This window comes from Hyalella azteca, unplaced genomic scaffold (assembly GCF_000764305.2).
Source record: "Hyalella azteca isolate HAZT.00-mixed unplaced genomic scaffold, Hazt_2.0.2 contig14242, whole genome shotgun sequence".
NCBI lineage: Eukaryota > Metazoa > Arthropoda > Malacostraca > Amphipoda > Hyalellidae > Hyalella > Hyalella azteca.
In genome coordinates this window covers 1-12,508 of record NW_025944133.1, presented here as the reverse complement: position 1 = coordinate 12,508, position 12,508 = coordinate 1, and the positions used below count along the sequence as shown (strand labels likewise).

Sequence of the window (12,508 nt, the reverse complement as noted above, 5' to 3'; positions counted from 1 at the left end):
TTCGTGTTCTCTCTAATCGTAACAAAATAAGCATATCTCGCCCTTATAATAATGATCAACAACTCTAACGATAGAAACCAAGTAATTTTTCTTTCAGCGTGTGGCACAGTGAGCAGAACGATTCCAAGCAGAGCTAAGTCTATACTAATGCCCATCCTTGACCCATTATTGACGGATCGAATTAGATATCCTTTTGCAAAAATTATTGAAACCAACTTTTTGAACTTTCTGAACTCTTGAATGTCTTCGTTGATAACAGAGAGTCAGCGTACTTATGAGCAACACGACGAAGCTACAATAGCCGAAAGTGCAAACTAAGCAAAAAAGAGGTTGAAAATAGGCATGAAATAAAATGAATATATACAACTTGATACTGTCAGGATCGGAGCCGTGAGCTATAGGTTCCATCCCAGCTGCCTGTGACAGGTCAAATCGGGAAGCAGGCCGGGCGTTAGTAATAATATTAATAACAATAGTAGTTGTAAATTTACTAGTGCTTAAGACAGGTATATATTTCTCGCCGTAGGTACGTTCTTCAGCTGTTTCCGTAGCTTTTGATCTTCTCTATATTCCAGGCATGGAGCCTGCATGATCCATTTATGCGCGGGGGTTCGGCGGTGCATTCTTGGATTACAGACCGTGCGCGTCCGCTCTCGATTCATTGTCTCAGCTTTATGTAGCGACTTCAGTGTCAAGGAATTGGAGTTTGGTCTGGGTAATGGATAGGTGCAAATATAGCTTCACGGCATATGATCGGAAGGCGGTGCCAGCATGAGATCACGCAAGACATTTTGGTAGTAAGTTGCTTTCTATATCAAATATCGTCTAAAATTGTCAGTTCTGAAGTTGCTTCGCGGGTCCTCCCTTAGCATTCTGGTGAACATCTTGTTATGATGGACTGAAGTGTTGAGTTATACGAAAATAATGAATATTGAATTTAATTTCTAATAGAAGACGACTGAATTTCCGACTTCAGTTATTAACCATAACCAATTTCAACGAATCAGGAAAATAAGAAAAGGATTTGTTACTAGAAACTGAACAGGCTTTATTCAAGTTCAAAGGATGGATCAACGGCTGGCTCGGTCATCCATGGCTGGCCATGAACATCACACGGTTCACACCTGCCGGTAAACAAACCCAAACTTAAGAATTGGTTGAATATAGTACATGGCTAATTAATATCAGTGTTAACAAAAAATCGGTGGAATTCACAAATTAAAAATGGTCCAAATCCTAAAGGATCATCCAATTTTGAACAATTGGCTAGGAGCGAGGTAAGCAGGTTCTGCAGGCATTTAATGAATTTAAAGAATTCCACCAGATTTTTGTACATGAGTGAACTGGGATGACAGAACTGGCGGATGTCGCTCTGGCTAGGACACTCCGCTAAGACATGCAGTACTGTCCGGGGCACCAGGCAGTCGGCACAGTACGGCACAAGGCGACGGCTAACATTAGGGCACATGGTGGAGCTTAATTAGGTAGTTGCGAGTGAGGCGTGTATGACCAATCCTCATTCTATTCAATGCCACCCCTCAGGGTAATAGCTGAAGCGCTAGTAAACATTTGGCCACTAAACTAACTAACTATTCAATGCCAGCTCCATCTGTCGGGATCCCTGGTACGATGAGCTCCATGCTGATACGCTGTCCTGTATTGTTCACAGTTTATTGTCTCGTACGTTCAGTCACACCTTGCGCCATGTATGGCAAACGCTAGTCCTGATGAGGGGTAGTGGTCGTGGCATGGCACCTCCTCACTGTAGATGGCCACGTCAGAATAAGGAGCGCTCACCGCCGGATCATCCGCCCAATCGTTGCTCCTCACTCCCACGTATCCAGGGACCAAGCAGAAGCTCACTGTTCTCCTCGCTTCGCGCTAGGCGTACAAGTCCGGCCACGATTTGACTGATGATGGGATGCTTGCCATTGTATATTCTCATGGCTCGCACTACACTTTTGGAGTCAACAAATATTGTGAATTTATGTCCGGGATGGTCATCGATAAGGGCTAGGGGCACAAAGGACACCAGAAAGTTCCGTGATGTGAATTGATGCTGTGGGATTCAGTCATCTTGATATTGTTGCTGTGTGAGTTGCCGCCGTAAATTTCAAGGCACCATTCGAATTTGAGCCATCCGTGAATGTATGCGTCGAGTTTGCATTCTTCGCGGTTGCGTGGTACAAGAAAAGTTTTTCAGCGCGGCTGGCTGTAACTAAGACTTCAGAGGGATGTTTTGATCCGAGCAGAAGGTGCTGATAGAAATTCGCTACGTGAGAGTATCCTCGAACGTGACGGGCAAAAGCTGCATATATTGGACCTGTGCAACTGTAAAGAGTCGGCCGTAGTCTTCAAATGATGAGATGTGTATGGAAATGGGTTTTCTTGAAAATGGGTTCAGTCCGCTCTCTGTATAGAGGCTGGTGGTTAAGGACGTTCTCAATGCTCCGGTGCATATCCTGATGGCAGCGTTGTGGACTGGGTCTGGTATAGCTACTGTTGTTTTTCTGGCATATTGATAGTGTGCATGCATATCCCAGTTGGTCTCTAATTATGGTTATGTGAAGGAGAAGCTGGTAAGGCACCTCATCACCAGGTCCCAACAATTTTCACCGTATTTAAAAAAACTATAAATTACCAGGAAAAACGAATAGCCTCCAATGTCGTTGGCCCGGAGTATATACTTCAGTGCATCTCAACAGAAAACTAGGTTTCAATGCCTTGACGAGACTCGCAGCCATAAAATGTCTGACCAATCGCCGACCTTCAACGTATCTGACCAAACGCCGACCGTCAACGTATCTGACCAAACGCCGACCTTCAACGTATCTGACTAAACGCCGACCTTCAACCTATCTGACCAAACGCCGACCTTCAACGTATCTGACCGAACGCCGACCTTCAAAGTATCTGACCACACTCACTACTCTCAACGTATCTGACCAACTTTTCAACCTTCTACTATCTGACCGCACGCACAACCTCCTACATGTATGACCACTCTTTCAAACACCAACACATCTGGCAGACGCAGAAACTCCTCCGTATCTGACCAACCTATCAGGCGATTCATCACAGCGCTCAAGTTTATTTCTGTCACTCCGGCTAACGTTGCTAAACAATGTAAGACACAAACTACCGGATTCAATCCTTTGCATCATATACGAATTCCTCAAGGGTGAAATATATTCGATGGTTTTCTTACAGGTTGTGACACTTTTATATTTGCTTTCAGATGAGAGTTGTGAGGCATAAATGTCGAGACTTCCTTTTAGATGAACCTCGTTAAATAGAACTAGTTTTCATACACGAATTCGTTTGGGCCAAGTCACGCAATTAAAATTTGCCAAGCTTACCACACCATTCCAATTTGAATCGTAAAATCATGAGAACTCACAAAATCTGTTTAGATTGATCATATCTTTCAAATAAAGAAGTCGAGTTGATCATTTTATTGATTTTAATTAACTAACGTTATATTATATCAAAAGTTTTTTTACAAAACAAACTTCCCTTGAAACCAGCTGTCACATTTTAATGCATTTTAACGGCATTGCGAAAGAAAGCATATCGATCTTTTTTAAGAAAACTATTCATATGATCAAATCAGATATTAAGAACTATTCATCATTAACATTAATTATCAAACCTCATGATTGATCGACTGTTGTCATTTGATATATAATGTGATTAACATGATTTATCAAACCACATGATTGATAGACTGTTGTCATTTGATATATAATGTGATTAACATGATTTATCAAATTTGATATATAATGTGATTAACATGATTTATCAAGCCTCTTGATTGATAGACTGTTGTCATTTGATATATAATGTGATTAACATGATTTATCAAACCACATGATTGATCGACTGTGGTCATTTGATATTTAACGTGATTAACATAATTAATCAAACCTCTTGATTGATCGACTGTTGTCATTTGATATATAATGTGATTAACATCATTTATCAAATATCATGATTGATCGTCTCCTGTTACCTACGTGACATTTATGATGTTACCCTATTCAAAGTGTTTTTAACTTGCCAGTTGCACATATGATACATATATTGGAAATAAAGCTTTTCTCTATATATGCCAATATTTAGAATAGATAGAATAGAAGGGGCGGTTTAATCTTAAATATATGTACCACCGCTCTACCACTCAGCAATAACGACCTGGCAGTTGGTGCAAGGTCCTAATGAGCAAAAAATTGTGATAGGGAAATAATATCATTGAAATTCTAAAATCAAGGACAACAGACCACTGAAATTAATAATTGATTAAACAAACTTCGTTTCATATGGCCATGGCCGCTATTATTAGACCACCACGCCTCGCGACTTGCAACCCCAACGGTTGCGAACACCACTATAGAAGCTGTTCTATATATAATCAACCATATTAGCTACCGTACAGATGAATTTTCATTTGTCCTACTCACGAAAATAGATATTATAATTACCTTGCAATGTTATTTAAGTTCTCACTTCTTATACACTTGAAAAAATGCAACAACACCAACCACCAACAGCATCTAACTATGTGCTTGCCTTTCTTTACACGAGCGGTCGTCAAGCAGTGTTCCAATACTTTACCCGTTCCAAAAATAATCATGGGCCTCCATATCAATATATTTTTTATTACGAATATTACATCACCAACACATTAATCTGTAAATATTCAGCAGCTGAGTAAAATATTAATGATGCACATGGTAGTATATAAATAACCGAAAAATATCGCTTATACATTTTTAAATGAGGTATATACCACCGTGCAAAAAATCTACTGCTCGTATTCAGGTCCCCAGAATTTAACTCTTCGACTTATATCAAATGAACATTTCTCGGTCTCCTGCCTCAGAAAAAAAATATATTAGCTGAATTCAATTTAGACATCCTATTTACTTACAAGACCTTTATGCATTCGATAAGTGAGCACAAGGCTCGAAATTTTTAGACTAGATTTCCGCACGTTCACGAACTATTTTTTAGAATTCGAATGAAACTACGCACTTTTTCTTCGAGTGATGCTGAGAGATAAGAGAGTAGTTATTTATTTTATTACGAGGTATGAGATACGAGTTTTTATGTCAGTTTTTAGAACCTTGATTCATAAAAATTTCGATACATATAACTCATTGATTAATTTCATCTTCTTTCTACCTCTTTCATATAAATTATAGTATAAAACCAAAATATTTTGAATGTTAGTTTATTGATAACTGAAAAGCTTTGTCGGTTGAATGCAAATGAATAGTTAGATCAATAGATAGTTTAGATCAATTTGAACTTTATTTACAGGGATTGGGCATGCTCGTACTCAAACGTCTCGGAGGCTTTCTGTCATGGGCTTGATTTGCAGCACCTGTGTAGCTTGCAAGCTCGGTACAATTGGCCAAGCCAACTCTTGCTATACTCCCAGTCTCAGACGACTATATAGTCAGCAAGGAGGTTCCGACTAGTCTGATCACTGTCAGATTGCCAAGCAGACCCAGAATAACTTAAAAGCGAGCATAGCGACTTTGGGGCAGAGGCCAAAGCATACCTTGAACTTTGTTAGAGGTGTTGCTTCATGACGAGGCGAAGATTTGTATAGTGCCGCTCCAGTCCTCCCATCGCCAGGATGGTTTACTTCTGATTATGTGAGAAATATCACTTAAAGACTGTACCTAAGAGCGAGTTTACGTTTATGGTCTCGTCTCATGGGAAATGCATTGAACTTGGTCTTGGCTTTGAGCTAATTTAAAAATGCGCTACCAATATATTTTATTTACAAAATTTAAAACATGATTAATGTCGGCATGTGAGAATATGAAATCAAGAAAATTATTTGGTGAGTTTTTTGTCGTCCAACCATTAACAATACAATATTTTATGTGAGGTAATTTTTTTAATTTTTTGGTAAGTTCAATTTACGAGCTACAATTATTTTCTTACCCGATTTCGACATTTGAATCCACTATTCGCGGTGACACGATAACTTATTCTCACTCACACGAATATCCAATCAAATGAGATATTCTCTAATGATGAACTGGAGTGATCGTAAGAATATTAATATAATTAAATATGAAGGTTCTTTATAATTAAAGAAACGACAGCCTATCCCATGCATTACATTTGGAAATTCGGTGTACGACTGGGAATGCCATTGACGAGGGTGCTGTTTTATACATACATCTTGGACAGAATTTTGACTGGATTTCAGAGAATTTTTCAGCATTTTATAGATTTTGTAGTCTCTAATGCTCCTTGAATGAAATCAACACCCTAATGAAAGAACAATTGTTTACCGTTGGTATTTAAGTAGCTGCAGTATACCAAATTACTCTCTAAAATTATGTTACACCCAGTATTGTTAAGTAATCTCACGTTGTACACCAGTAATAAGATAAATTATCCAAAATTTCGCGCGAATGTATACAATAGGCCATCACAAGAATGTGAAGGACGTCTGCTGCTGTCGAGACAAATGGCTTATCAGCATATGACGACCACGCGCCGCAGGTGGGTGCGCTAGTGCCACTGAGCGAATGTGTCTAGCAAACCTTCGTGCCCATATGATGCGACAATGGTTTGCATCCATCATTCGCATGTGCATGCATCACTACTAGCATCTGCATCAATGATACGCATGTGATGCATGACTACTAGCATCTGCATCAATGATACNATTTAAGATAATTATGCACTTAATTATGCATGATGCCGTGTCTAATTTAATTTCAGATGCTATTTGTCGTGAAAATTTCTCGTAAAAGTATCTAACACTGATCTAAATGCAATTTCAATTATTAGCTGGAACTGATTAATTACCTTGAATCAATAGCCCGCAATCAATAAGAAGCTTGCTTGTACCCGGAGACTTTCTTCGCAGCATAGCCGCAGGTTTACCGCAAGCGCAGCCCTGGAACGATATGCATGAACCTACGACGAAAACCGGAGTTAAAGGTTAGAAACACTGATTTATTATTATCTCTCTCATTTTAATAATTACTTTACTTGGGGAACACAAGACATTTTGAATCGCGTGTGTCGTGAACACCAAACAGGGTGGGCATCGCAGGAATTTCTCCAATGATAATGCACATTCCAAGATAAGCTCTAATGAGGCGAAATCCTCCCCTCAACCTATTTATTGTAGTTGTTTGTGTCTTGCCATGATACAAAAACTCACAATACAACTACTAAAATATTAATATAATAATTTTTACCTGTCGAGTATTATTGCTGCACAGTAAATGTCATAATTGATTCAAATATTTCTACGTATTGATTTTTTCCAGTTAACTCCTGGGGACTCATTACCGTGACCTCCGTCATAGTCGTGGCAGTCGCTTATTCCCATTATATGGGTAATTAAAAAAATACAAATATCAATAACACGAGATAAAAAATAACAATAATGATCTTATACGCAAAGGCATTAAATCTTTCCTTAGTCTTATTTAAATAAATAAATCGTGAATTCGCAAGTAGTTGATTTGGCAATGCTGTTTTAATTAACTAATGTCATCAATAATTGCATTTCCTCGAATTTTTCGAATCCTTCGTAAATCTCAAAATATATAAGTGAACCGTAAATTCGCATATATTTGTAAAGAAAATGAAATCTAAATTAACTGATGTTATCCCTAACCACATTTCCACAGAGGTTCAGGTGCCAGCTGAAGAAATAAGGAGGCGGAGAGAAGCCTACGGATACGGCGCCGTGGCCGATACAGCGCCCACGACGCCCCCGAAGCTTGGATGCCACCCGGGGGTCAACGACCCCCAGCTTCGGTCTCTTCCTCATTTCTACAAGTAATTGTCCGATGAATTATACCTACATAAACAAAAACATCTTATTGATCTCTGGCCTGAGGTGCTATGCAAACAGATAGTGTATATATTATATACGATAACTTCCTCATTTGTACAAGTAATTTTTACTCGTCACAACGCTCTCCTTTTGAGCGATGTTATTATAGTGAATCACGTGGAGGTTCTTCAATAGTTAATAATGCCTTATTTGAAGATCTGTGGGCAGTTTGTGATTCCAAAGTTTTTTCATGTTATATTTAAAAAAATAACTGCTTATGTTGCACCTGATTGTCTATTTGATCATTTGATCTCTTTCTGCAAGAAAAATTTGCAGAATTTTATCTTTTGTTAAATTCTTAGTTGCTGAAAATATGAAAGCTGAATTTCTTCACGTCACATTCTCTTGTGCTCTGAACTTTTCCGGGAAATGAGTTAGTACGTGAGAATATTTTCTTTCAAAACCTTTTTACTACCTATGAACAATAGCTTCATCTCATGTAGGTTGTGTATTTCCTCCCTTTGTTCGTAACTTGAGATTTTACTCCCTCGTGGCGTCCTGTGTTTAAATAATGACTAAAACCTGCCCCTCTTTTCATGTGGCTATCTGACGCCTAAGTGTGTATTAATAGGTAATGAGGTGTTTAGTAGAACCGAATATGTGCTATCCGTACAAAATAACTACATTATTTAATTTTAAACATTAAAATGCTCTCATAATCAATTTATTATTATATATGAAGTATTTTAAGATACATCGTATAAATTTTCCAGGGACGTGGCTCCTGATCCATCGGCTCAAAACATTTACCAGATAGAAGTGTCCATGAATAACAAGTTCATAACAAGTTCATAACAAGTTCATAACAAGTTCATAACAAGTTCATAACAAGTTCATAACAAGTTCATAATAAGTTCATAACAAGTTCATTCATAACAAGTTCATAACAAGTTCATAACAAGTTCATAACAAGTTCATAACAAGTTCATAACAAGTTCAGTTCATAACAAGTTCATAACAAGTTCATAAGCTCCCATTTGAGGCTGGAAACTGGCAAGAGTGCATTGCCGACAGAGTTTAATATTGACCTCTGCGATGTTCATGCCGTGCTTGTTAAGTCTTGTCAGCGTTGGATGTTGAAATTTAAATAAAATTTGAACTTTATGGCACAGGATATTGTTGTGCGTCAACGAAACCCTACCTCAGTTCGCAGATAAAAGAATGTTATAACAATTATTTTTGTAAATAAAATGAACAACTCCAGAATATAGTTCGTTAATATGACTTTATCACTTGAAAAAGAATTATTATAAACTAATACTAGATTAAAGAAGAAGCTGCGTGAAGATCAGTGTTATTTGGTCTGATCTGAGTGTCTATCAAGACAAGCAGATACTTTTCTAAGGTCTGATTAACGCGTCTAGCAAGTGAAGCAGACAATTTTCTCTGTTCTGATTAATGCGTCTAACATGACAACTGGTCACTTTTTCTGGTCTGATTAACTCGTTTAGCAAGACAAGCAGACAATTTTCTCTGGTCTTATTAACGCGTCTAGCAAGACAATTGGTCACTTTTTTCAGGTCTGATTAACGCATCTATCAAGACAATTGGTCACTTTCTCTGGTCTGACTAACGCATCTAGCATGACAAGCAGCTAGACACTCTTCCGCCTTTGCCGCTCTGGTGCGCCTCAAAATACCGATCTTCCCTGAACGCGTGAAGCCCCCGCGTATCTCGGAGAAGTAAGAGCTGTTAGAGACAAGCACAACAATTAGCTATTGGCCACACAATGAACAAACACCGTGAAATGCTGAAGGAACTTGCATTCTATTTCATCATGCAGGGTCCCTACACATTCTATGAAACTTCTCATTGAAATCGACATGGCTCGCTTTAAATATTCATATAATTCTCGGATGTGAGATGAATTTATCAATTTATCAGTGCATTGTAAAATTAATATATATAAATTTCGTGGCCCAACATGTATCGCCGTAGAAAATCTTGCGCATTGTTATTAATGGGTTGTTGTACGAAAATTTCTTAGATGTTATTATTATTCCTAATAATTATAAATAATATTAAATTATTAAATTAATAATTAATTCAAATAATTTCTAAATAAAATTTCTGTTCGTTTATATTGCTTGTCGTTTGATAAAATTAATAAATCCCAGAGGAGCGCACATTCCTTGCACTTGGTCGAGGGCTGGTGATGTTGCTGGTGTGTTGCAATGCAACAGCAACTTTCAATAAATCTTCTTGAATGTATATTCGCTATGAGTGTGTATTTTTCGTTGTTCACATGCCTGGTGGAAAACAAACTATTATATAGATAATTGTTTCCAGACCGACGCTGAAATACATTGACGACCATAAAACAGACTTTTATACTCAAACCATGAGGCAACAGAAATCTTGTAGTGATACGAGAGCAATTAAGGGTGTAGGTGATGATGGAAATAAGAGGTAACTTGTGTGATGCATGGTGATGGTAGGTAGGGTCGGTGATGGTGGTGCATGGTGGAACGTTTTCATTGCTAATATTGTGAATTTAATTTGCATTTTATTCGCTCCTGGAACTTTGGTTACTTTACGGTTTAATATACAAATAACATTTTTATCTAAAATTTATTTATTTTTTGGCTCGCCATTATTATTTTCATAGAATTTTTTATCTTCTTTCTCCCGGTCCGATTAAATATTCAGAATTTGCTCCCAATTTTTTTTAAGTTAGGGCTAATTTCATATTCTACAATCCATCTTCATCTTTTTTCGTCAGATCATCGAGATGCAAAACCTATTGGTACTCTTCACTCAAGTGACGTTCGTCTCACTTTATGCTATTGGCATTTGCTGCTTTCAGTTCAACCCTCGGAAGTTCTCAGCTGAAGCCAGCGGGGTCGATCAAACTGTCGTGTATTTCCCCATCGAAGCTCCTCTGGTGTTCAACGCAGTGAGTAATTTTTTTGCGATTGAATTCATTAAGATACAATTCAGAGAAGGACACGACATCTACTTTGGCCTTTTTTGCCCGTGAACAAACGCATTAAAATCTTTCGTATTATTCGATGCCAAGGAGCTTCAATTACACGCAACATTAGAAACATATATATTCTAAATCATTCCTTTTTTACACATAATACTTATGAAGAATGAATTTTGTGGCTTATGCTCTGATTTTAACAGATTTTAATTTACTAAGATACAGTCGGTAAAGATTTAAGTCCTATCATGGGAATGATACCATGACGCTGGCAACTTCATGTTGCTTTTGGTGATGGTGTTTATAGCAAACGTTAATGAAAGTCATAACTGGTCAAATTTCGGAATACTTATCAAACACATTATACATGTCTTTCTGTTATTTGCGAGTTAATTTAAACAATATTCTTACATTTTTGCAAAAACGATGGTACTGAAAACAATTTTGTTCGCAATGAAAAAAATAAAATAAGCAATCAAAATATATGTTTTTGGAGGGGGAAAGTTTATATGTCAATAAATATTACGCCCGTTTCGATTATCCAGAATTATGCATGATGCTCATCCTTCCTCGCCGTATTTAGATCGTATATAAGTACTTATATTATCAGTCTGCTTATATCGCAAGTTCACAAGGAATTGAAACGCGAAGAAAACACCAAGCAAATTCACTATATCGATATTGAAAACGTTTCGGACTCCTGATGATGATGGAGCTGCATGGACTCTGAAACGTTTTCTATATCGATATAGTGAATTTGCTTGGTGTTTTCTATGCTTTTAAATTCCTTATGGATGCTCAGAAATAGAAAAAAAAAGATAAAGAAAATTAAGATATTCCTCTGTCTAAACTGTCAGTTCATGAAGCTAGTTTAACTGTATTTTGTGTGTGCAACATTGACAGGTGTTGCACCTGAGTTACCTGACGGCGCGTCTGCTGCGCAACTGCAACATCACTTCAGGAACTTTGCTGCGGTGTCTTCCCTCACACGAGCTGTTCAGTAAAGTCTTCACATTAATAATCTTCCCCTCAGCGCTGGTGAGCAAAACTGGATAATTTCAATAAAAAAAACTATGAAAATCAATTCATAATAATCGTGAAAAAGTGACAGTCTAGAATAATTCTTCTCGTTACTCGCACGCAAAATAGAGGCCCAATTTTGTTATTTAACCTATAAAATCATAAATATCAATAAACATAATAAAATATAATATTTCCGTCAACGGTGCGAATTAGAAGTTTACCCGTGTTATTCACCGATCGAAATGGAGAAAAAATCTAAAGTCATATTTCACATCGGCCGGGAATCTCGAAAACTCAATTACACAGGTTTATCATGGATACTTTTATTCTACTTAAAATAAGAAAAGATTGCAACTTCTCGTAACGAGCTTGCAGATACAAGGTCCACACTCATTCGAAAAATGTTGTCAGTAATGCAATAAATGATAAAGAATGATTAATTTTCAGCGAAGATAATCATGAAATACTAGGTTACACATTACTTTGGCAATGGGCATGCTTCGATATGCAAAGGATGATAAACACAGCTTTCACTTCGCAAATTTTCCGTTCGATTTCAATTAAAACAGGAAATAATCCCGAAGAAATTACTGTCTCATTGCAATGAGGCAACACTTCCTCGTTTCTTCACCCGAATTTTTCACGCATATAACCTTGTAGTTATGGTTTACTTGAAG

General features: G+C 37.5%; 1 protein-coding gene across 1 annotated transcript; it reads left to right on the top strand.

Moving 5' to 3' along the window:
• Positions 1 to 6,938: 6,938 nt before the first annotated feature.
• Positions 6,939 to 11,846, top strand: LOC125178995 (the record flags this gene model as incomplete). The annotated part of the gene is made up of 4 exons (XM_047883996.1): positions 6,939 to 6,972; positions 7,674 to 7,783; positions 10,605 to 10,778; positions 11,712 to 11,846. Coding segments are annotated over exons 1-4 (453 nt in total), but the record flags the coding sequence as incomplete, so codon positions are not given.
• Between the last annotated feature and the right edge of the window lie 662 nt (positions 11,847 to 12,508).